Source organism: Hippocampus bargibanti, linkage group LG10 (genome assembly GCF_051943395.1).
Source record: "Hippocampus bargibanti isolate YZ-2025 linkage group LG10, ASM5194339v1, whole genome shotgun sequence".
In the NCBI taxonomy this organism is placed as follows: domain Eukaryota; kingdom Metazoa; phylum Chordata; class Actinopteri; order Syngnathiformes; family Syngnathidae; genus Hippocampus; species Hippocampus bargibanti.
In genome coordinates, this window is record NC_142743.1 from 8,317,097 (window position 1) to 8,343,733 (window position 26,637).

Consider the following 26,637-nt stretch of genomic DNA (forward strand, 5'->3'; position numbering starts at 1 on the left):
AAGACAAAAAGTTTGTAAGTTGAGGTGTTTGTAAGTTGAGGTCTCACTGTACTATAATACAATCACAAATAGAATGCAATAAATAATATACAATTATAAATAGAAACAAGAGAGAGAGTGAGAAAAACACCAATTAAAATGACTTAAAGTGTCCCAAAACTGCCACAAAAGGAGCTCCGAACTGGGGAGATTCAGAAAGAAGAAGGCCCCCTTGTTTGTGACTTCACGCCAGGATACTCCTTCACAAACTGCCTTGCTCCAGAATCAAAACGATGGCTTCAGAGAGTTCAGATTCAGAGAAGATGCTTTCTTGTTACTCAACCAGTTATGAATATGATTCAAATAGTTTTGAAGAGGAAAGGATAAATGTTTGCAATCGATTAAAGAAGTCCTTCTGTATGAATTTGAGCTGTCTGGACTCCAACGTAGCGCCCAGAATATGCACAAGATGGCACACAAGCTCCGTTGAAAATGGGCTGATTTGTCCGCTGGGAATTTGTGTAAACTTACACCTTCTCTATGCGTGTTACCGCAATTGGCTGCGGCACACAACGATTCACCATCACGTTATTTAGTTTTCCTTCTAATTTTGCGATCAACACAGTGTTTTCAGATGAAAAAAAAGGACCCAAAATGCATTGTGTGTCGCTTTCTTGGTCAAGGGCGTTCCCTCCATGAAGTCACTTAGGGCATCATCATCAACTCGAAAACAAGACTTCATGAATATTCAGCGTGAGTCTTAAAACGTAAAATCGAGCTATATGTGGTGGAATCTTTGTAAAATACGCTCAGTAGAAGTCATTTGAAGTGATTTTACAAATTCTGGACGCAACTTGTCTGGAGGTGTCGGTTGTCCTTTAAATTTCTCCACTGCGAGACTAATAAAGGCAAATCCATCCATCCCCCTAGCCATTAATTATCGAAACAGGAAATATAACTCTTTATAACTATCCATTATTAGTGTCCTCCATACTTATTTGTCGTGTCTTTTTTTATGATGATACTAGTGCAGCGTGTTCTACCGGAGACAAATTCCTTGTGTGTTCTACATACTTTGGCCAATAAAGATGATTCTGATTCTGATGAAGTGCTCATCTTGTCCAGAAAGATTCAAAAGCTAACGCCACGGCGCTTATTCAGTAGCTAGGTTATGTCTGTCATGACATGTTGTGATACTGTGTTGACACAACGTGCATTTTGATGTATTTTGCCTGAGAAACTCCATAGCACCCGGTTTCAGTTTTTTTTTTTGCTAATCGGTCTCATTGGCTTCTTAATGGTTCTTTTGATTGGACTGGCAGTGGCGCATGAATGGTCTGCCTTGTTTCTTCCTGTGCGCTGTTTTCTGTGTTGAACGTTGTCGGTGCACTTCTGTCTTTGCTGCTTTTGTGCTTTGCTTGTTTTGTTTGCGCATTTTGGGTATCATGCTGGGTTGTGTCCTCGATGTTTTTATTTATTTTTTCCTGAAAAATGAATCCAGGTCTTTACAAAATAGTGGTCTCGACATATTTGTGACGAGGCAGTTGTCAGGATTGTCTTTGACACCACCGTGGACTCCCCATCGTCCGTTTGTTACTGTTGAGATTTGTAGGCGATGCTCATATAAAATTATCCGGCGTCGAGGACAGTAAGTGGAACATGAGCCATTATGGGATGCCAGTTCACATTCCATTTCGTAGTTAATCTTGTTTTGAATGAAATGCACTTACCGGTGCTCAATGGCAACATGTGCTCCTCTCATATTCAGCTGTCTGTTTAGTTAAATTTGATCCAAAGCTAAAGGAAAAAAAATAGACTTATTTGTTTTGTTTTGTTTTGTTTTGGTCATGTTTGAATCTGCATTACAATTTTGCCTGACACGCGTGAATTAATTCTGATCAATGGCAACATAGAGGCAGGAAAGAAACAACAGGAAATTTAGCCACGGGCAGAGGAAATGAGGATGTTGAGGCTTTCTTTCTGATTTATCATGTTTGAAAAATGAATTAATTATAGGATGTATGACTGGAAAAAGTAGCACATTTAGTGGCGCTGTGTCTTTGGGCTTTGCTTTTCAAAGCGTTTGCTTTCAAAACATAGCTTGTAGCAGATGTACACATTTTCGTCATGACCTTAATGATCCACAGGTGGAAAGGGCACTTTGATCCTCTCCATTTTCATCATAAATTGCTTCAAACAACAAAGAGAATGCAGAACAATGGTTCAGATTGAGTGCCACTCATAAGTGTTGTAATAACAATAATACATTTCATTTCTAAGCGCCTTTCAAAACTCTCAAGGTCACTTTACACTCACATGATCGGTTTTTCTGCGGGTGAGAAGCGGCAGCCACATGCGCCAGCGTTCACTCAACCCGGAAGTAACTTGTTGGGGCAATTCGCTATATGAACATCTTTATCTTTTAACCCATCATAACTCAAATAGATAGCCAGCTAGACAGCTAGCTAACTAGCTAGTTAGCCATATAGCTAATAAAGCCGGCTACATAGCTAGCTAGCTAGACAGATAGTAATAGATAGCAAATGGATACCAAATAGATAGCTAGCTAGGTAGTTGTGTTATATTATTTTCTTTTGACTTCAAGATGTTGCCGCGAGAGTGGCTGCCTATACAGCAGATCTTGTATGTTGTTGTACTTCCTTTCTTAATGTTGCTGCTGTGAATTGGGAATTTGTGATACTTATTTTTTTAATCATATCTTAGATTATTTTATTTTAGTTTAGTTTTTTTAGCTTATTTTAGTTGATCATACATTATCTTATAATAATAATAATAATAATAATAATAATAATAATAATAATAATAATAATAATAATAATAATAATAATAATAATAATACATTTGATTTCTAAGCGCCTTTCAAAACTCTCAAGGTCACTTTACAGTCACAGTTTATATGTTGGTGAGCAGCGGCTGCCACTCACCAGCGTTCACTCAACCCGGAATAACTCAAATAGAAAGAAACTTATTGAATTGATAACTAATAGCTATCTCGAACGATAGCTAATAGATAGCTAGCTAGATAGATAGGTAATAGATAGCAACATGAGCCAGCGTTCACTCAACTCGGAATAACTCAATCCTGGCATATCTTATCTTATTTTAGTTTATCTTAACTTATCTTATTTTAGCCCAGTTTAGCTTGTTTTATTTTACCTTAGTTTAGCGTATTTTATCTTATCTTAGTTTAGTTTATCATAGTTAATCCCATTTTATTTTATTTTAATTTGTCTTAGATTATCTTAGTTTATCTTATCTTATTTTGTCTTAGTTTAGTTTATTTCAGCTTTGTTTATTTTAGCTTAGTTTATCATAGATTAGTTTATTTTAGTTTATTGGATTGGATTGGATTTGCCTTTATTAGTCTCGCAGTGGAGAAATTTACATTTCACAGCAGCAAAGTGATGAAAGGAATGAAAGTAGAAAAACAAAATACATGAGCTGCTGGAAAGGCTTAGCTTAGTTATCTTAGTTTATCTTAGCTTATCTTATTTTAGCTTAGTTTATCGTAGCTTAGTTTGTCTTAGCTTGGCTTAATCTAGCTAACCTTACCTTAGTTTATCCCAGTTTATCATAGTTTATTTTATCTTCGTTTATCATACCTTGGTGTATCTTAGCGTAGTTTATTTTAACTTAGTTTATCTTAGTTTAGTTTATCATAGCTTAGTTTATCTTATCGTAGTCGATCTTATTTTAGCTTAGTTTATTGTAACCTCTTTGGGGACAGCAGTCACTACCCTGCATATCGTACCATGGCGTCCGGTTCCAGGTTGTCATTATCGGTGTATGAAAGGGTGAAACATTTTGACATACATTGCTGGTTGCAATGAGGGGCTTTCTTTAGGATTAAACAAAATGGATCGAATTAAGGAGCAGTGTCTTAAAGACTAATGGTTTGTTTGTGGGCCATCTTCAGATAAAGGCAGGCATGAAGGATTGTTTTCTCTGCTATGTGTGAAATGATCACAAGGGTCTTTTTATAGCCAATGCATTTATGTGTTTTCAAAAAAATGGATGCAACAATGGCAAATTAAAAGAAAAAGAACGGCGTGCTCTGAACTTGGTTAACATGAGCAAAAAGGAATGTTGTGCTCAGGGTACAAATGCCTTTAAATAACCTGAAAATAAATAACTGGTGCGCCGTGGAGCACAAAAACACTCGTGGTGTTTTAACATTCATTAAACAACTCATGGAAACAATGATGTAATCGTCTTGGAAATCCCAAACGGTTCTTCATGTTCCATTAACTTGAAATGTTTAGTTTGAGTGTGAAATGAACTTCCATTAATAAGTTGACTGAAGTCTTCGCTTGTGAACTCTCTCAACTTGTATCCTTGCGGATTTTTTGGGGATGCACACGTTAATCAGGCCTTTGCTTCATGTTTGCTTTCAACATTTAGCTTGTAGCAGACGTGCACATCACACCATGACGTCTCTGATCCACTGGTGAAGAGAACACTTTGATCCTCTCCTCTTTCATCTAGAACTGCTTTATACAACACAAAGAGTGCAGAAAGTGCTTAAGATTGAATGGCTGTTTGTGTCTTTTGTGTTGTGTCACATTATTAGTTTTTGTTGTTGTTTATTTTAGTTCAAAATGGCGTCACAGAATTGGCTGCCTTGACAGCAGCTCCTGTATTTGTTTTTCTACTTCTTATTTTCATCACTTTGCTGCTGTGAAATATAAATTTCTCCCTTGGGAGACGAATAAAGGCGAATCCGATCCAATTAAAAAAAACTAAGAAAAAAATACGCTGGTGCTTTAGTCACAAAAACATAATTGCTGTCATTTAATCGTCAGAGAGGCGTCCAGAGCAGTGCGTCTGGTTCATGTCCCAATGTTTATGTCTTTAAATTCAAATGAGCATGTGACAGTTTATCCTTGGATCAAAGAAGCCTTGGTCCAACTGTGGAACAAAGCCGCCTCTGGCTTTATTTAGATTTAAAGGACAACCAACGTCACTTTTTTGTTTCCTAACTGACATCAGAAAAACGTTTTATAGCATCTAAAATACCTAAAACACGCAGTATGATATTTTTTATTCAAATGCAAAACACCAATAAAAATGACTTAAAGTGTCCAAAATCTGCCAAAAAATTGAGCTGCGAATTGGTCATTTTCAGAAAGTCCCGCCCCCAGTTCGTGACGTCACGCCAAGACTTCTTGCATTGCTGGAGAATCAAAACAATGGCTTCAGATTTGGAGAATATGCTTTCTTGTTACACATCCACTTATTAATAAGATTCAAATAGTTCTGAAGAGGAAAACATACATGTTTGCAATCGATTAAATAATTTATTCCGTGTCATTTTGAGGCATCTGGACTGCAATGTAGCGTCCCAGAAAAGAGGCAGAAAATGGCGACCTCTTGTGGACATGACAGTGTATTACGTTTCCACAGGCAGATAAATTCCTTATATGGAGCTTGGATGCCCTCTTCTGGCGCAACACGAGGATTTTCAGACCAAACAAGCATTGACGTGATGGAAGGACTGCTACAATGTGTCCTTTTTTTCGGTCAGGGGCGTTCTTTCAGTGACATCACGTACGGACTCGTCACCAACTCAAAAACAAGACTTCCGGAATATTCAGCACGAGTCTTAAAACATAAAATATAGCTATATGCGGTGGAATCTTTGTAAAATACGCTCAGTAAAAGTCATTTGAAGCCATTTTACAAATTATGGACACAACTTGTCCGTAGACGTCGGTTGTCCTTTAAATATTCATTCAAAATATAAGAGATCCTGAATGAGTTTGAAATCGTTTGTGCCCTCTTTTGTTTTTTTCCTCATTTTTATTTTTGTATTTATTTTATTTTACTAAACTAAGCCCAATAAAGTACCAGGCATTTATTTAGGGTAAATTCTCTCATTGGAGGAGCACTCACAAGTCATTCTTTACATTTTTTTACATTCATTACATTACATTACATTGCTGCTGTGGACTGCAAATTTCCCCATTGTGGGACCAATAAAGGTTTTCTGATTCTGATTCTGATTCAGAATGGCAAAGTGATGACATCCAAACATGTCAAAAACTTTCAAGACAATCTCGCCGTCCCTCTGTGCCAGGTTTGAAGACCTCTGATCCTATTGGCTCTACAGTCAGTCAGCTGACATCCCAAGAAAGGAGAGACCAGAAGCAGACGAGGAGGAGTCTATACTTGCGCCGCTTCTGTGCTTCGCAACAGGCACCATGTCTCTAACCAGCGGCAGCCCAGAGCGAGAGGGTTCCGGTCTGGCTCCCACACACCTCGACTGCCCATCTTCCCCTCCCGGTTTGGATCCGGATCCTCTCTCCACAGGCAGTCCTGTCCTCAGCCCAGATTCCTCTTCCCATGATGCGGCCTTGTCGGCACCTGCAATTTCTCCGGCAGACTCTGAGAACCTGAGTCCAGATGAACTGGAGCTGCTGGCGAAACTTGAGGAACAGAACAGGTGACATTACTCATTGGTTGAATGGTTTACACTTCAAATGAATAGCAACCAATTAAAAACTGGGTTCAGGTCATTGGTTTCCAGACAAAAACAGCACTGCCGAGGACAGTGACTCTTAACCAGTGGTGCGAGAATGCCTCCTCGGGGGTGTGAGGTTACCTTAGGGGGAAATTTAAAATTTTTCGGGGATCATGGTCGGGTAACCAACAAAAGTGAAAAATTCTGGAAATCAAGAAGTCATTTTGTTAATTGCCATTAGGGATAATGCTAATTAATCCTTATAGCTGGAAAGTAAACCAATTATTGTGGCAATAATTATTTAATAAATCTAGTATATAATGATTTTTATGTAGTAATAATAATAGTTCATTTTATTTATAAGTACATTTCAAAACTCTGAAGGACACTTTACAATCACAATGGATAAATTGACTGGTTATTTTGACCATCACACAGTCATTCCCTCAAATGTTAAGGTTTTGACTCTGATTTATTTTCATGTTGCTTACATTTTTTTTCATGCATATGATAGTTGTCCATGTTAAGCGCTTTGTTACAGCTTCAGCTGTTGTTAAAGCGCTGTATAAATCAATATGTATTGTATTGTCTTTCTATCCTGACTGATGTTGTACTACTTGATTACTACAAGGTTACTGGAGGCCGATTCCAAGTCCATGCGTTCCATGACGGGCTCGCGGCGCAACAGTGGCTCTTCGCTAGTGTCGAGCTCTTCGGCGTCCTCCAATTTATCCCACCTGGAGGAGGACACCTGGATCCTCTGGGGCCGCATTGTCAACGAATGGGAAGAGTGGAGACGTAAGAAGGATAAACTCCTCAAGGTGAATTGCTGGTTGAGTTGCCGCTGACTCCCTGATATTCAGCCACCCTTTCTTTTGCCTTTTATCAAGCCAAGTCTTTTCTGGGTGTACTACTACGGCAGGAAGCGAAAGGAAATGGTGGAGTCAAACAATTTCTTTATAACCCCCCGCCTGAGTGTACTGCAAAGCAACCAGCCTCCTCGCTTCATTGAGCCACACAAAACTTAAGCTAGTTAACAGCTAGCCGCTAACACTGGCTACCAACGACTTACTCGACATTCCCATTCACCTACTCCCCCATGTCATTCACTCAAATATTTATTCTCTCGTCCAAAAATTTTGGAACAGATAACTATAAAGATAAGATGACCTTTATTCGTCTCACAAATTCCCAATTCACAGCAGCAAAGTTATGAATGGAGTAGCAGAAAAACACTGAATTGGCTAGTTAACAGCTAGCTGCTAACACTGGCTACCAACTCGACATTCTCATTCACCTGCCCACCATGCCATTCGCTCAAATATTTATGCTGGAGTTCAAAAACTCTGTGTTTGATCAGATAACTATAAAGATAAGATAACCTTTATTTGTCTCACCATAGAGAAATTCCCAATTCACAGCAGCAAATTTATGAAAGGAGTAGTAGAAAAACACTGAATTGGGAACCTAGCCAAGAGTGTGAATCTGTGTTTTTTTTCACTCAGTAATATTGAACTCGAGTTGATTTATAGCTTTCAAAATAAGCATGTCTTGTATTTAATTATACAATATGTGTATTTTTTTGTTGTTATATGTTTAGTTCTATCAATTCTAGTGTCATGAATGTGTTTAAGGTGTGCTAGTTTAGACAGTATGGTTTTCATTTCAAGTTTGACTGGGGCATCTAACCCACAAAACCTACAGCCAAAGAATTAGTTTGAAACATTTAAAATGTGACCTGTCATCTTTCCCCCCCTGTCTTCATGAATAAGTACAGTGAGACCTCAACTTACAAACTTAATTGGTTCAGACAGCGTGTGTAAGGCGAAAAGTGTGTATCTAAAAAAAAATTATTAAAATGGGAATAATCCGTTCCCGGGTTTCCATAAAATATACTTTTCAACTAAATAAGCCTAAAGAACTACACACAACATAACTTATTCTATGTATAATAAATGTGCTATTGTATTGTAATGAAAGAAATACACTGCATTGTATCATAAAGTCACTTTATTTACATTTGTGATGGTCATTTATGGCTTGATGGAATGGCGTTGGAGGTCGAAGGTCAAAGGGAATTGCTGTTTGGAAAGAGAGGCGCATTACATGAGGACTGTAATTAAAGAACTAAACTGTGCTGTAAAGTAAAGTTTTATTTACCTTTTTGATGGTCGTTGATGGCTTATGGAAGGAGAGTCACCTTCCATAAGGACTGTTGGTAACTTAACCTCTGGTGCTGTTCAGTCGTGTGCTTCCGCCGAAGATCACTCCGCCAGCCGTGGTGGGTGTGTATTATGAAAATAGTGCTTATTATAAGGTTTAACTTTCATAAATTTCACGTTTGTAAGACGAAAAGTTTGTAAGATAAGGTGTTTGTAAATTGAGGTCTCACTGTACTGCATTAATCCACGGCTGTGTTGTCCAGGAGTTAATCCGCAAGGGCATTCCTCATCATTTCCGGGCCATTGTGTGGCAATTGTTGGGCAACGCCACAGACATGCCGGTAAAGAATCAATACTCGGAGCTGCTCAAGATGTCATCCCCGTGCGAGAAGTTGATCCGCAGAGACATTGCCCGCACCTACCCCGAGCATGAATTCTTCAAAGGTCAGGACAGTTTGGGCCAGGAGGTCCTCTTCAACGTCATGAAGGTGAAAACATATCAGGTTGGGGTGTTTGACATTGCTAAAGAGGCATTCCTAAAATATGTAGAGAATCAAATTAGCCGATATATGCTATTAGTTGATAACATGCCGTCTGTACAGTTGAACAATTCATTGAATTGTCATTGCAATGTCGTAGAATGCAAATCTGTCCAGGTGCAATTTAGAGAAAAAGAGGCTTCATTTTTGTTGGTCGGCTCGCTTTGTTTTCATACATACATTGGTATATAAATTCAGTGCTTTAGAAGTGCACGTTTACACAATACTGTTTCATGAAGTGTGAAAAGTTGAAGCGATAAAGTTTGTGGTCTGACTTAGAATGCACCAACGTAACTCATTCACTGCCAGACTTGCAAAAATGTGTCCACCCCTGTGCCAGGGTTTTTGTCATTGTCACTTGAATTCCTGGACCCACAGAATATTGAGTTTTAGGACTACATAAACATTCAATGCAGTTTAACAAACCTTAGACTCTCTCCTTTCATCAGAAAAACCATAATTTCTAAATGATATGGGTTTGGAGTTATATGAGCTTGAAATGAGGGTGGCTGTCCAAAATACAATGCAATATATACATATTGGTTTATATAGCGCTTTAACAACAGCTGAAGCTGGAACAAAGCAGTCATATGGAAAAAAGGGAAATGCTATAATCGGTTGAAAGATTGCCCGAGGCCTTGGCCGGCGCTTTATCGGCACCCAAGCAAGAAAACCCGAACAAATTTGGGAATGGCGCTCTACGTCATATTTTCAATTCTCGAATACATTCGTGAATGGCAGTGAATAAGTAAAATTTGGGAATGTGAAAAAAAAAGTATGAACACCAAAATAGAGCAGCTAATTTGACATAGCGACTTGATGGACATTTTTTACTTAATGATTCAATTTATTTATTTTGCTCGTTTGTTAAAAATGTATTTATTTATTTTTTTTAATTGAATTTGCTGTGAACCAGGATGAACTCTTTCTTGGGTCGGCCTTGGTTTTGTTTATTTTGTTCATCTTTGAATTTGTCTTCTGGTTTTGACATGTAATCCCTAAATTTTTCAAAGATGATATATATTATATATATATATTTGAGCATTTTGACCATGACGTCTCTGATCCACTGGTGATAGGACAATTTAAATCTCTCCTCTTGCATTTCAAACTGCTTTCAACAACAAAGCGTATGAGGGGGGGGGGGTGGTATGGATAGCATGACTGTCCATGTTTTATATTATATGTTGGGTTTATTATTTTACTTTATGCTGACTGTTTTGTGAAGCGCTTTGTGCCAGCTTCATCATTTGGGAAACCGCTATATAAATCAAGATGTATTGTGTTGTGTTGTATTGTATTGTATCATGAAGGTTATTTGCGTCCGTGTTTTTCAGGCATACTCTCTTGTGGATCGAGAGGTGGGCTACTGCCAAGGCAGTGCATTCATTGTTGGCCTTCTGCTCATGCAGGTAATCAGAATCAGAATCAGAAAACCTTTATTCGTCCCACAATGGGGAAATTTGCAGTCCACAGCAGCAATTGAAAAGGGATGGGGTTGGGGTGGGGGTGAAAGGATAGAAAACAAGATATTCTAAGCATAACAAAAATACTACAGGGGCTAATTTGTCTCACTATATTAATCTGTAATAAATGAAAAAAAGTGATCATATAACTTTTGGAGGATTAATAAGAGTGATTGTCACCATTTCTAACGGGGCAACTCTTTACTCACGCTTTTGTACCAGATGCCAGAAGAAGAGGCGTTTTGCGTCTTTGTGCGATTGATGCAGGAATACCGTCTGCGAGAGCTCTTCAAACCCAGCATGGCCGAATTGGGACTCTGCATCTACCAGTTTGAATATCTGCTGCAGGTTCTTAAAAAAATCGTAATAATAATGAAAATAATGTTTTTTTACGCAGTGTCAAATTACGTCCACCAGAGGGAAGCAGAGTTACAATGTTTGATTCTGGCATCTTGAATGTTTTTTTTTTTGGTCATATCAGGAACAACTTCCAGAGCTGAACGTCCATTTCCGGTCCCAGAGTTTTCATACGTCCATGTACGCTTCATCTTGGTTCCTCACGCTCTTCCTCACGTTTCTCCCTTTGCCTGTGGCCACGCGCATATTTGATATTTTTATGTATGAGGTAGGGGGATTACATGATCTCGATCCGTGTGCTGAGTCAGCATATAACATCAAGCTGTGTGACCTTCCCCTTGAAGGGCCTTGAGATCATCTTTCGTGTGGGCATGGCCATTCTGCAGTACAACCAGACGGATCTCATTCAGCTGGATATGGAGGGCATGTCACAGGTGAGTCGTCATAAGTATAATAGCAATGCCTGAAATGTGTATGGCTCATTTCTGGACATCTGAGGGATGTAAAAAAAATTGACTGATTTGAATGCGGGCGCATCTGTGCGTCTCTCTAAACTGCACCTGTCCCCCCTTTTTGTCTTCCAGCATTTTCAGAAGGTGATCCCCCACCAGTTTGACAGCTGCCCAGATAAGCTGATCCTCAAGGCATACCAGATCAAATACAACCCCAAGAGAATGAAAAAGTGAGAGTCCTCGTTAACGCCGAGCCTGGGGCATGAGGCTTTTCAAGCAAAACCCAGAGCCAAAAAAATTTGTTTTGGTTTCATTCATTTAAAATAGGAAGGCTTTATTGTTTCTCTCTCTTTACGTCAGGCTGGAGAAAGAATATACAAATATCAAGAACAAAGAAATGGAGGAGCAAATTGAGATTAAGGTGGGTATTCTTGATGACATTCATCCTTGGAAAGAGCACTTTATGTCATGTACTTTAGCAATCAATGAAATAACGAATCCTTTTTCAATTGTTCATTGACATTTTTCTCGTTGGAATGTTTTTTACATTCTGTATTTTTTTCTTTTACTACTATGACACGGTATGATTATAGATATATATGTGCGTGTATATACAGTAAATTCTCGTTATATCGATATCGGATATATCGATAGTCCGGGTTATATCGATATTTTTTCGGACTCCCTTGAATATCGATATAACGAGACTTTACTGTATATATGTGTATGTATGTGTATATATATATATGTGTGTATATATATAGATATATATATATGTATGTATATATATATGTATGTATGTATGTATGTATATATATGTGTGTATATATATGTATGTGTATATATATGTATATATGTATATATATATATATATATATGTGTGTGTGTGTGTGTGTGTGTGTATATATATGTATGTATATGTATATATGTATATATATATATACATATATGTATATATATATATATATATATATATATATATATATATATATATATATATATATATATGTATATGTGTGTGTATATATATGTATGTATATGTATATATATATATACATATATGATCATATATATATATATATATATATATATATATATATATATATATATATATTTTTATATTATATTTTATATATATACACATTTTTTTTCACACGACAGCAACTGGCAAAATGGCCGTCCCTCAGAAATGGAACATAAAAAAAGGGCTGCAATTGACTGTAACGCTTATATGTCGAACGTATTACTGTATGGACATTTTTTTTGGGGTTAAACTTTCAATTTACTGTACATGAGCATCCTGCATTGTCACTGTCTGTTGTTTTCAGAGGTTGCGCACAGAAAATAGGTTGCTGAAACAGCGCATTGAAACCCTGGAGAAGGTAAGAGACGTACTTTGAGTGCGTATAGAATGTCGTCTTACAGCCAGTATTCCTTTTCCTCCTCTCTACAATGCTATTTTCTGACTGATCTCCGTGCGGCCTCTTTTCTTCTTCACCTTTTCTCCCCCCCCCCCATTTCTCATATTGGTTTGTTTTTCTTTCTTTGTTCTACTTTTGGCTTTCTCTGTGACCTATTTTTTTTCAACGTCTTGTCGCGTCCCATTCATTACGTTGTAGGAGAGTGCTGCTCTGGCAGATAGACTCATCCAGGTAGAGTATTTGAATGAACCAATCTCCTGCTCACATCACAGTGCTCTCCTCAACTCTTACCCAACTTAACGAACCTGCATGGGAAAATATAGCAATATTTTTTTTTATTGTGAATGTATATAAAATATGTCTGCATGTTCATTTATTGTATTAAATGCGTATCAATTATTAAATGCAGAGGAGATGCTATGATGACACTGTGCAACTCCTGCATGTAGCATGTCAATAACACTTTTTTAATGTTAAAATTGAGATATGAGTACATAGAATATTTTTTTTTCATGTGTGTGTTTGAGATGTTAACATTTTGATCAGCATTCTGGAGATTTTCTCAAATTTACTGAATATTTCTGCATTATACTGAATATTCATTGCTTTTTTTCTGCTTACAGAAGAAAAGCAAATTCAGTTCCTTCCCAATAACATAAATACAGTGGTCCCCCGCTTTTCGCTGAATCAATGCATCACACATTTTTTTTCGCACAAGAGAGTAAGAGAGGACGAGAAAGAAAGAGAGATAAATTGTCTTTGTATGAAAATAGCAGAACAGGTCTCGGAAAGAAAGCAGCACTTGTCTCTGGTCTTCCTTAATTGTCTAAACATAAACACATTGGCTGTGAGAAGAGCAAAGCTGCTAACCAGGAGGTCGCTGGAGGCTAATGGAGGTGACACTGTCACAGATGCATGAAGACATTGCTGAAGAATGTTAGTGACTGTATAACATTTTTTAATTAATCGTAGTCTTTGTCTCTAAAATATTAAGTATACATTTTCGTATCGCTGGGGGTTGTGGTCCCCATTAACCGTGAAAAACGGGGGATTACTGTATTCCTTTTTCCGTTTTGAATACATGCCGCTTTAAAGGACAACCGACGTCTCCGGACAAGTTGTGTCCATAATTTGTAAAATGGCTTCAAATGACTTTTACAGAGCGTATTTTACAAAGATTCCACCGCATATAGCTATATTTTACGTTTTAAGACTCGCGCTGACTATTCAGGAAGTCTTGTTTTTGAGTTGGTGACGAGTCCGTACGTGACGTCACTTTAGGACCCCCCCCATTGACCGACAAAAAGACACATTCTAGCAGTCCTTCAATCACGTCAATGTATTTTGCTGTACTGTTTGTCTGAAAACCTTGTGTTGCACCCAAAAGCCACCAGAAGAGGGCATCCAAGCTCCATGGAAGGAATTTATCAGCCTGTGGAAACGGGCTGATTCATTCCTCACGGGAGCTGGTCGCCATTTTTGGGTGTGACATTCCCCCCGCCCGTTTGCCTCAAAATGACACAGAATATATTCTTTAATCGATTGAAAACATATGCTTTCCTCTTCAGAAATATTTGAATCATATTCATAACTGGATGTGTAACAAGAAAGCATATTCTCCGAATCTGAAGCCATTGTTTTGATTTTTCAGCAATGCAAGTCGTCTTGTCTTGGCGTGATGTCACGAACTGGGGGTGGGACTTTCTGAAAATGCCCAATTCGCAGCTAAATTTTTTTTTGCAGATTTTGGGCACTTTAAGTCATTTTTATTGGTGTTTTGCATTTGAATAAAAATGTCATACTGCGTGTTTTGGGTATAGATGCTATAAAACGTTTTTCTGATGTTAGTTAAGAAACAAAAAAGTGACGTCGGTTGTCCTTTAAGCATGATATTATTATGTACCCTTTTCCTTACACATGCCTTATGATGTGTCATTTCTATCTAAACATTCCTTATTTCAAATCCTGTCCTGGTGTGCCGTTTCAGGGCCAAGTGACCAGGGCTCAGGAAGCCGAAGAGAACTATGTGATCAAACGCGAGCTGGCGGTGGTGAGGCAGCAGTGCAACACTGCCAGTGAGGGTCTGGAGAAGGCACAGGACACCATTCGAGAGCTACAGCAACAAAAGGTCATCACTAGAGCAAAATGTGGAGAACAAGCATGAAACGAAAAAAAAGTGCAAAACCACCCAATCCGCTATGCTAATGCTAACACCTAATGTCAAACATTGGTAATATTTGTTCTCTTTTGGTCATTGCCTTATTTTCAGTATTAGTGTTTGGAAAAGCCTAAAGAAAAATGTGTTTGCAGTGTAATGCTCTCATGGCAAATTTCCTTTGTGTTTGCTGACCTTTTCTGACTTTATCGGTGTTGTGGCCTTTTTTCTGACCTAGAATTAGTTGGCCTCAAATTTTCCAGCTGATATCTGATTAACCCGTTCAATGAAAACAGTCAACAATACATTTAATTTATAGGCGCCTTTCAAAACTCTCAAGGTCACTTTACAGTCACAGGATAAGTTTTTCTGTCGGGGAGCAGCGGCAACCACACGTGCCAGCGTTCACTCAACCCGGAATAACCCAAATAGATAGAAGGCTAGCTAGCTAACTTATACAGTAAAGTATCGTTATATCGATATCGGTTATATCGATAGTACTGCTTATTACGATACTATTTCTATGAACGCAAGGAGAAAATTACATGCCGCAGGATCGGATATATCGATAGTCCGGTTATATCGATATTTTTTCTGACTCCCGAGAATATGGATATAACGAGACTTTACTGTATATAGCTACGAGCTAGATAGGTAATAGCTAGCTAGCCAGCCAGCCAGTCTGTTGTAAAGGAAAACAGTTCACACAAAAAATAAATTTTGATTTGCGATTGAACAGTTGAACCACGCATTTTTTTTTGTATTCATTCAAACTCCAAAATATTGTTAAATGAATACCGCTATTGATACCATGCCAGTGGATGAAGTATATGAATATATCCCCAAAATAGATTGTTAGTGGTGTCCATCGAAGTCAGCAAAAAAAACAACTCTTTTTTTTTTTAATGTATTTATTTTTTTCCTGTAACTCTGCCGCAATGCTTGTTTCAGTACTCGGAGCCGTTTGTGAGCGGTCTGCAGACGGAGCTGGAGCAGTCCAAGCTGCGTGAGGCCGAGCTACTGGGGGCTATGAAGGAACTGCAAGACAAGGTGCTGGATTTAGAAAAGGTGAGCTGGCGGGGTTTTCGTTGCATTGATATAAATTTGCATGGATAGCCATTGGGTTGAGTGTCAATCATCATATCATTGATCACAGTAGTTTGATTCAAAGAGTCAACCTGTGTGTTTTACAGATTCATTTAACACATTTAACAGATTTCTTTTAAAGGGGAAATTAATTTTGGTCTCAATAATAATAATAATATAATAATAATAATAATAATAATAATACATTTTATTTGTAAGCGCCTTACCAAAAACTGTTGGACTACCTCAAATGTCTGTGCGGTGGGGGGGGGGGGGGTTATATCATCATTACTGTCGAGCCAGACAGAAGCTGGAAAATTAAAATGTCAAGCACCTTGATTGGTGAGAAATCTGGACTCACCACCTAACTGACCCATTTTGAATATGCTTATATTTACAGTATATTTCATGACTTACATTGACTTTTTACTTTTTGTTCTTTTACATCTCCCCTTCATGTTGTTTTTGTTGCAGAAATTTGGGAATTTCTCCATTGTTTTGACCACCAAAATGAGTCAAAACAATAATTAACTCATTCACTGCCAGACGATGTGTAAATATTTGTCCACTCCAGCGCCAGGGATTTTGTCATTTTCAATCAAATTGCAGGACCCACAGAATATTGAGTGTTTACATAAACATTCAATTCAGCGTAAGAAACCTTAGACTCTCATCTTTCATTAGAAAAAAGAGCTAATTCCTAAATGATATGGGTCTGGAGTTATATGAGCTTGAAGTGAGGGCAGGTATCCAAAATACAATGCAATACAAACATATTGGTTTATATAGCGCTTTAACAACAGCTGAAGCTGCAACAAAGCGCTAACATGGAAAAAAGAGTAATGCTGTCCCCTTGTGGAAAAGAAAAATAAACATTGCCAGAGGCCATGGCCAGCACTTTGTCAATACCCAAACAAGAAAAAAGAAAAAAATTCAAAAAACACTTCCATGACCACTATGGGGTGTTCTCGAAAGAATAAAAGGGGTTCCAAAAATTGTCTGTTGTCTACAGACGATTCCCATACTTTGAACAAGCAACGGTAGATATGAACATTTTTGTCATAACATATAGTATTCTCTCCAGTTGGACATGTACATATCTTTATCTAGCATATATTTTGTTATTTATATATTTTATATGATTTATATATTTTTCAGTACAAACCAATACAGTTTAATTATACAAGCCTTAAACATACTTCTATAAACCTTAAACATACTTATATAAGCCTTAAACATACATTCCATCCCAAATATAGCCCTGAAGCTACTTATGAATGAATTCACCTTACGACTGACCGTTCGGAACGTATCTCGTTCGTAGGTTGGGGAGCGTCTGTATATGATGAAATACTCTAATGGATGTATGTTGTTGTACAGACCTTAAGTTTTTTTTTTTTTTCATATTCCAGCGTAGCAGCTGTTTGCCTGACGAAAACAACATGGCGGCTCTGCAGGAGGAGGTAAAGCAAATGAAGCTGAGGGAACTAGAGACACTGCGCTCATTCAGAGAGATGCAGGACTCTGTCACAGAGCTCAACTTGCGCTGGCAGGTAACCCATATTACCTGCTGCTATTTATTTATTTATTTATTTATTTAATATAATGACAATGAGATCCAAGATTTGTTTTTCTTACCACTTGTAATCTGTCTTTCAGCAGCATCACATGTCCCGCAGTGGCAGCACAGGCGGTGGCGGCAGCCACTGGAAGGAATCGCCAAAGAAGAACGCTATGAATGAGTTACAAGACAAGCTCATGACCGTCCGCCTCAGGGAGGCTCAGGCCCAGGCTGAGCTGCGAGAGGTCAAACTGAAGGCCGTGCAGCTAGAAAGCCAGGTCCGACACTTTTGGCCATGTACTATCTTTACCGGTTGTGGGTTGCGGATATCAGAATCAGAATCAGAAAACGTTTATTCGTCCCACAATGGGGAAATTTGCAGTCCACAGCAGAAATTTGAAAGGGGATGGGGTGGGGGTGGGGGGTCAAAGGATAGAAAACAATATATTCTAAGCATAGCAAAATTAAAATGTCAACTGTAATACTGTATACTGTAAATGTGTAAATGTGCAAAACCGTTTCATCAAAAAACTGTACATAGTGCAAGTATCAAGAAAGTCATATTGATATATGTAGCTGTATTGCATCAACCCATATTTACAGTACAAGCGTCCAGTTTTTTCTTTTCCCCACATGTGACAGCAATCGGTAGGAATGAGCCGAGCGGCGGTACCTCTCCTTTTTGCAGCGCGGGTGTAACAGTCTTTGGCTGAAGGAACGAGTGCTGTCAGGGGAGGCAGGAGGGGGTGAGAGGGGCTGTCCATCATAGCTTTTAGTTTAGCAAGCGTCCGTCTGTTGCCCACCTCCTCCAGAGAGTCCAGCGAGCAGCCCAGGACAGAACTGGCACTCTTGATCAGACGCTCCAGTCTTTTCCTGTCGCGGGTGGTGATGCTGCCTGACCAGCAGACAATTCTATAGGGAATGGCTGAAGCCACCACAGAGTCATAGAAAGTCTTTAGGATTGTTCCCTGAACCCCAAAAGACCTCCATTTCCTGAGTAGGAAGAGGTGACTGTCCCTTTTTGAGTAGTGCATCCGTGTTTGCAGTCCAGTCCAGTTTATTGTTGAGAGTAACCCTCTCAATGTTCGAACCCTGGATGTTCAACGGTGCAGGCGTCTATCTCAGATGACGCTTAATTTGGGGAATGTAGAAGAGCACCAGGAAAGTTTCACTAATGAGAACAAGGGTAAAGTTACTAAGTCCGGATCGGCTGTTTTTTTTCCCCCACTTTCTTTGTTGTAGAACACAATCCACAGCAAACTGATCGGGCGCCATGAGCAGGAGCGTTCGGCCCTCCAGGATCGTCTTCAGATGTTCTCCAATCAGAACAAAGCCCTTCAGGCCCAGCTCAACGAAATGAAACGGAAGCAAGCCGAATGGGACTGCAAGGTGTGATGAGAGGGCGTGGTGGGGAACTACAGAACCGCCGTTAAGTAAAAATACTGAGCGGAATTGACTTCTACTCCATTGTCCTCTTCACAGAATAAAGAGGAGGTAATGGCCGTACGACTGAGGGAAGCCGACAGCATGGCCGCCATGGCCGAGCTCAGACAGAAGATAGCCGAACTCGAAATACAGGTGAGGATGGTTAGCTTTCAAAGCTCACAAAAAAAAAAGATTCTCGGAATTTAATTTGGGGGCAAAAGAAGGCTAAGATCGCTTTGGTCGTCTTCTTTCGAGCGGCGCCTACATTGAAATGTTTTACACTCACTTTTTGTCCTTTATCTGATTCACATAAATATTCTGCGGACACAAAAGTGGCCCAAAAAGTCAAAAGTTCTGAGTCCACAATCATTTATCGTCCATCTTTTGACTGTGTGTGCGTTTGCGTCTTTCAGAAGGAGGAAGGACTAATCCAGGGACAACTCAATCACTCTGACTCCAGACAGTACATCAACCGACTTCGGGACCAGATCACTGAACTCAAAAATGAGGTCAGGCACACAAACGTTTGTCGTCGAGATGAAGCAGTAAGAAATGCTCTTTTTGAAAATGTCATTGGAAATGTGCCACAAAGTCATCTCTGCGGTACATCGGTTGTCAGGCAGGAAGTTCAGCTTGCCATCTCACGTGTTGCTTTTGTGAAACCTTTTTGTCATTCATTCTCCAACAAATGTCGTCAATGTCTGTTTTCCGTGTGACTCTTGGTAAAAATCTGGACAACAGGATATTTGAAAACAAAACTAAATCTGGATATTAGTTTACATGCATTTTATTTGTAATAATACAAAAATATTTCATTTATAAGCACCTTTCAAAACTCTGTTACTTTACAGTCATAGGATAAGTTTTTCTGTGGGTGAGCAGCGGCAGCCACACGCGTCAGCGTTCACTCAATCTTGAATAACTCAAATAGATAGAAAGCTAGCTAACTAATAGATAGCTAATAGCTGACTAATAGCTAGTTATGTATCTAGCTAATAGATAGCTAGCTAATTAATAGATAGCTAATAGCTAGTTATATAGCGAGTAGACGATGTGCAAAAATGTGTCCTCTCCAGTGCCAGGGTTTTTGTCATTGTCACTGAAATTGCAGGACCCACAGAATATTGAGTTTTAGGACTACTTAAACAATCAATGCAGCGTAAGAAACCTTAGATTCTCCTCTTTCATCAGAAAAAAAAGAGATAATTCCTAAATTACAGTAAAGTCTCGTTATATCGATATTCTCGTGAGTCGGAAAAAATATCGATATAACCGGACTATCGATATATCCGATCCTGCGGCATGTAAATTTTCTCCTTACGTTCATAGAAATAGTATTGTAATAAGCAGTACTATCGATATAACGAGATTTTACTGTATATGGATCTGGACTTATATAAGCTTGAAATGAGGGTGGCTGTCCAAAATACAATGCAATACATACATATTGGTTTATATAGTGCTTTAACAACAGCTGAGGCTGGAAAAAAAGCACTAAAATGGAAAAATGGAAATGCTGCCCCCTTGTGGAAAGTAAAAAATATAGCCAGAGGCCGTGGCCAACACTTTATCGGCACCTAAACAAAAAAAAAAAAACCTGGGGTAGCTGTACAAAAGTCAAATGCTGCCCCCTTGTGGGAGGGAAAACATTGTCAGAGGGCTGACCAGCCCTGTATTGACACCCCCCCCTGCAAGTAAAGTAAAATCTAAAATGGCGCTCCATGTCATGCTTTTCAATTCCTGAATGAATTCAGGAATGGCAGTGAATGAATGAATAACTAGTTTTCAAATCTGAAGTCAGGAATAGTCACTGTTATTGTGTTTTACATGCGACAATTTGAAATTTTTGTTGGGACTTTAGCAACCGTCATGGAATTTCACACGTTTTATTTGCTCTCGCGGGCCGAATGTAATGATATGACGGGCCACATTCTGCCCCCGGGCCTTGACTTTGACACCCATGCTTGGTATACTCTGGTTTCAATTTTATGCTGGCGATAGAAAGAAATATTATTGACAGCTATACCGTACATGAATAAATATATAAAATCCATTGTGTTAGGCTAATGAGAGGCATGTTGATTATAAAAGTGTGACGTCCTCTTGACATTTGCAGATCAGGCTATTGCGAGCTCAGAAGGCCGGGGCCCCCGGTTCCAGGCTCACCAGCATGCCCTCCAACTACCAGGATCTTTGCCTGGCCAGCCCCGCCTCTGTTGAGGGTGACTACCTAAGCTCTGACGAGGACCTCCTCCACAGCCCGCTGCCCCCTAACACCCTTTACCCGGCCATACCGGGCCCCTGTCACCCCTCCACCCGCCTGGACAGCGAAGGCAGCACGGACAGCGAGGCGGAGGAGCGGACGCACCCGGATCCTCCGCAGCTGTACGGCAGCATGGTGTGCGCAGAAGCCATGGAGAACTGATGAGCACTGGTCGGTTACGATGGTAAGAGTATTTCACCAAAGTGAGTGCATCCCTCTCGTTTTTGTAAATATTTCATAAATACCCTCTCATGGGACATCGCCAAAGAAATTACAGTACGCTTCTTGAAAAATGCAAAGTAGTCCATGCATAGCTTTTGGCTGAGAAGTCTTCACAGTCATCATCAATTTGGCTAAGATAAAACAAACAAAAAGCTATTTAATCTCCCACTCATTTGAAGTTTAGTCTCCTGCATAAAAGGAAGAAAAAAATTAAAATATGAAAATAATTCTAACAGTACCGTATTTTCCGGTGTATAAGGCACACCGGCGTACAAGGCATAACCCCAATGAATGGTGTATTTTCTAACCTTTTCCGTATACGTATAATGCACTCAGGATTGTATGGCGCACCTTCAATGAATGATATGTTTGTAAAAGTTTTCCATATATAAGGCACACCATATTATAAGTAGAGGCTGAGGTTACGTATATTCCGCATGACAACGCACTACTTCTTCTACAGGAATATATGGCTGATGAAAGACCTTTTGTGACTGAATATTACATCCCACATAAGGCGCACCAGCGTATAAAGTGCAGGGTCGCCTTTTGAAGAAAATCAAGGCTTTTGGGTCCTGCTTATACACTGAAAAATCCGTGCATTTTGCCTCAGAATTGCCGGTCATGGCGTCCAGCTGAGTTGTTGCTTAGTCCTTTATTGTGATTGTGTCGCGAGGAGATTGGAGCTATGGTTTTTGTCATTTTAAACCAACAATAAATAGACACTCTTTTATAAGTTATTCACCGTATTTTCCGGTGTTTAAGGCGGTCCTAAAAGTCTTGATTTTCTTCAAAAGTTCACGCTTCGCCTTTAATTTGTTCATAAATTGCTTCAATGCTAAATTTTGAACAGAATGTATGTTTAAAGGACAACCGACACCATTTTTTGGTTTCCTAACTGACATCAGAAAAACGTTTTATAGCACCTAAAATACCCAAAACACACAGGCTGGTATTTTTAGTCAAATGCAAAACACCCATAAAAATGAGTGAAAGTGTCCCAGAACTACTTCAAAATGACCTCAGAGATGCTGAGTTTCAGAAGGTCCCGCCCCCTTGTTTGTGATGTCACACCGGGACGTTTTGCATTGCTCTAGGATCAAAACAATGGCTTCACATTCAGAGAAGATGCTTTCTTGTTGCTCATCCAGTTATGAATATCATTCAAATAGTTCTGAAGAGGAAAGCATAAATGTTTGCAATCGATTAAAAAAGTCCTCCCGTATCAATTCGAGCCGTCAGGACTCCAATGTAGCGTCCCAGAAAATGCACAAGATGGCGCCCAAGCTCCGTTGGAAATTGGCTTATTTGTCTGCTTGTCACGTTTTGCAAGGTGGTGATGGCGGGTGCGGATCCCAAAAAGCAGGCAGGAGGGAGCAGGAAGTTGTATTTGTGATATTGTATTAAAATAAAGTCAGCAGGAACAAAATGTAAAACATCAAAATCATCTGAATGGAAAAAATACAACGTATCAAAAGAAAACCACGATTAAAAGTCTGCCAAGATTAAAGAAACACATGCACTGCACACAGTGCATGCAATTGCATCCAACAGCATACAATGTGTTCAACAGCATTCAATGACATTTAACAATCACCAAATGGCCGTGCCAGGTGGCCTTTTGAGTGTCACTGATTGGAAACGACCAGCAGCTGTGCAGGTGCAGGCGGGGATGACAGCGCCACCCGTTGGTCGCCAACCAGATCATTACACTGCTGGGAATTTGTTTCAACTAGTATCAAATAGTAGTCTTGGTGCAACATACAACGATTCACCATCGCGTTATTTATGTGTTTTCCTTCTAATTTTGCAATCAACACAGTGTTTTCAGACGAAGAAAAGTACCCAAAATGCATTGTGTGTCACTTTCTCAGTCAGGGGCGTTCAGAATGTGATGTCACGTCAAGCATCGTCATCAACTCGAAAACAAGACTTCCTGAATATTCAGCGCAAGTCTTAAAACGTAAAATATAGCTATATGCGGTGGAATATCTGCAAAATGCACTCAGTAGAAGTAATTTAAAGTGATTTGACAAATTATGGACACAACTTGTCTGGAGGCGTCGGTTGTCCTTTAAGGCTTATATAAATATGTCTAAGCTATCTATTTAAAAGTATATTTAAGGATTGTACAAGTAACTGGGTTTGGTTTGTACTATTGTCAAAGTTCTTAGCACCCCGGAAATACGTTTACATACTCGGGCACTGCGACGAACTGGGCATAGGAATGTGGGGTGGATACTGGGCGAGCTTTCACAGCGCCTCACATCGGTATTAGCGGCGGAAAGAAGCACTACTCGGAAAAAGATGCGCAATACAATATCTAATTTATAGCGTCTCTGGCCGAACATTTTTCCACATACCCGCAAAAATATTTGTATGTACCGTTGTTCGTATGTAGGGGAGTGTCTGTACACCATTCATCGGGGGGTGCGCCTAATACCCCGGTGCGCCTTATATACCGGAAAATATGGTACATTGTAGCAAAGTGTAGGTTTTTTTTTCAGTGTAGTCTACAGGTGTCAAAGTCAAGGCCCGCGGGCCAAATCCGGCCCGCCACATCATTTTTTTCGGCCCGCGAAAGCAAATCAAACTTGTTAAATTCCATGATGATTGCTAAAATCTGAGCCAAAATTTCATATTTTTGGATGTCAACCGCAATAAAAGTCATTATTCTTGACTTCAGATTTGAAAACGAGTTATTCATTAATTTGCTGTGTGCTCTATATGTAATATTTGAAGGGATTTAAACATTCTAATGGCTTCCCCAAATTCATAACGGCCCTCGAGAGGAAACCATAATTACAATGTGGCCCGCGGCAAAAATGACTTTGACACCCCTGGTGTAGTCCCATTGAGGAAGAAAAGGGAAATATTTTCAAAAATGTACGGTAAATAACACACTCCTTTTGTGAGATACTTTACCTGTTTGAAGCTCTGGAATTGGAAAAGCTGTCCGGGATTGCAGCACATATCCAAACCCAACAGAGAAAGTAGACTGCAAGGCCGCACCATCTAAAATGTATTGATGATGTGAGATGAGCTGGAAGACCATATCAAACTTCTTGATTGAATCTTTGAGAATGACGTTGGCGCCTTCACAACAAAAGGTCTATCAGCCGTGCTTGAGGAGCGGCTCTCACGCTCATCAAAACAGGCCAAGGGTGCAAAGTAACATCCTCACATCACTCAAATACCATCCATGTACTCATCACCTCCATTTTCACAGTGTTCAACTTTTTACGGAACGTTCAGAGTGCGACAAAAAAAGGAAGTAACTCAACATTGCCAAATTGTTTTTTTTTTGTATTTTCAAATAATGTATATGTTATGTAATTTATTTTGATATCATTTTTACAATCAAGTGTGTTTGAGCTACCGACAGAGGCCTCCCCCCCCCACGCCGCCCCCTCCCGTGCCCGCTCCAAAACGAGTGCCACCACGAACGAGTGTTGCCTGACTCTGATTTAAGGTGAGATCCTTCCATGTTTGACAGTTTTTCATTCCTGCACACCAGGATGCTACATCATAACATTAGCATTGTTACTCTCTCATCGTCAAATCGCTGCATTTATTGACAACATGTGGAAATGGATGCGACCATTAAGCCTATTTTTGCATATCAAACAGGCCTACTGGTGGACCGTTTAAATTTTAAACACTGTATCCGCATACCTTTAAAAAAATCTGTTATTCATATTGAAAATCAAACCATCGCTTTTGAGTCAAGACTGAAGAGATACAGGGTTGTCCTACATTCTGCTTTTTGCACTACACAGAAAAAAAAGTACAGACATCTATTGTTTCTTTCATGTATAGTTTTCCTCTATATGTCATTATCCGTCCGCAGGAGAGATAAAAAAATTGGATCTTCCCGTAATCGCGTCAAAAAACTTTAGAGGATGTCGTATAACCAAGCGTACCGTTGCACATAACAGTCATTTTGTGGTCATCGTTGTGTGTCACAAGACGACCCCCCCCTCCCCGCCATTGGAATCAGTGTTAGCAATGTTGTCCAACTTCCTTCTGTTTCTTAAGCTAAACCACACTGTGGAGGCTGAGATTTTATGCTTTTGATTGTGGGTCGACAGAGAATTCACAAATTATGTGGAACAGATGTCATTTTTAACTCATTCACTGCCAGACGTGCTAAAATGTGTCCACTCCAGTGCCAGGGTTTTTTTCATTGCCACTTGAATTCCATGACCCATCAATATTGAGTTTTGGGACTACATAAATATTCAATGCAGCGTAAGAAACTTTAGACTCTCTTATTTCATCAGAAAAAATGTGTTAATTCCTAAATGATATGCATCTGGAATTATATAAGCTTGAAATGAGGGTGGCTGTCCAAAATACAATGCAATACATACATATTGGTTTATATAGCGCTTTAACAACAGCTGAGGCTGGAACAAAGCGCTAAAATGGAAAAAAAAGCGATATGCTGCCCCCTTGTGGAAAGTAAAAAACATAGCCAGAGGCCATGGCCAGCACGTTATCGGCACCTAAACAAGAAAAAACAAAACCTGAACAAATTCGGGAATGGCGCTCTATGTCATATTTTCAATTCCCGAATACATTCGTGAAATGCAGTGAATGAATTAATAGGGGAAAATACTGTTGCTGTAAACCGCATTTCAATCAATCGTGTCAGACAGTACTTGAGTATCGATTTAAGTCAAATCCAAAGGTTGTTTTTCAGTTACTGTAGCGTACTTGTCAACCTTGGCTAATAGCTGCCCTTATCAATATCAATACATTTCATTTATAAGCACCTTTCAAAACTCTCAAGGTCACTTTACAGTCACTTATGAATGATTACAATTCCTGTATAAAAGTTGCAGTACGCCGTACATTATTAGAAATGATTAAAAAAAAAACCCGAAGACAAGCGGAAATGCAGACAACTTTCAACACGTGCACATTATGCTTTTATCAATCCGACCGTACGCAACGAATAAAAAAAAAAATATACGACTTTTGCTGGTTTCCCGTGACAATAGTAGCGATCGGCGGCAGGATTGTCGTTGGCTACCAGCAGTTGAGACCAACTGGATTTGAGCCA

The 26,637-nt window shown here is 39.3% G+C and overlaps 1 protein-coding gene across 4 annotated transcripts in view; it reads left to right on the forward strand.

The window, feature by feature from the left end:
- The window catches only part of evi5l (ecotropic viral integration site 5 like), a 30,965-nt gene extending 6,470 nt beyond the window's left edge, over positions 1 to 24,495 (forward strand). The window contains exons 2-20 of one of the 4 annotated variants that reach the window (XM_089007276.1): positions 6,077 to 6,442; positions 7,092 to 7,281; positions 8,886 to 9,110; positions 10,499 to 10,573; positions 10,850 to 10,975; positions 11,109 to 11,252; positions 11,329 to 11,418; positions 11,569 to 11,666; positions 11,797 to 11,857; positions 12,765 to 12,818; positions 13,056 to 13,088; positions 14,845 to 14,985; positions 15,964 to 16,080; positions 17,511 to 17,651; positions 17,758 to 17,937; positions 18,902 to 19,048; positions 19,142 to 19,237; positions 19,498 to 19,593; positions 21,201 to 24,495. In XM_089007276.1, the coding sequence (XP_088863402.1) occupies positions 6,201 to 6,442; positions 7,092 to 7,281; positions 8,886 to 9,110; positions 10,499 to 10,573; positions 10,850 to 10,975; positions 11,109 to 11,252; positions 11,329 to 11,418; positions 11,569 to 11,666; positions 11,797 to 11,857; positions 12,765 to 12,818; positions 13,056 to 13,088; positions 14,845 to 14,985; positions 15,964 to 16,080; positions 17,511 to 17,651; positions 17,758 to 17,937; positions 18,902 to 19,048; positions 19,142 to 19,237; positions 19,498 to 19,593; positions 21,201 to 21,509 (2,565 nt within the window). In that variant the 5' untranslated portion in view covers positions 6,077 to 6,200 and the 3' untranslated portion in view covers positions 21,510 to 24,495. The remainder of the gene's footprint in view (positions 1 to 6,076; positions 6,443 to 7,091; positions 7,282 to 8,885; positions 9,111 to 10,498; positions 10,574 to 10,849; positions 10,976 to 11,108; positions 11,253 to 11,328; positions 11,419 to 11,568; positions 11,667 to 11,796; positions 11,858 to 12,764; positions 12,819 to 13,055; positions 13,089 to 14,844; positions 14,986 to 15,963; positions 16,081 to 17,510; positions 17,652 to 17,757; positions 17,938 to 18,901; positions 19,049 to 19,141; positions 19,238 to 19,497; positions 19,594 to 21,200) is intronic. The other 3 variants (XM_089007277.1, XM_089007278.1, XM_089007279.1) reach the window with 3 other exon arrangements.
- The last annotated feature ends 2,142 nt before the right edge of the window (positions 24,496 to 26,637 follow it).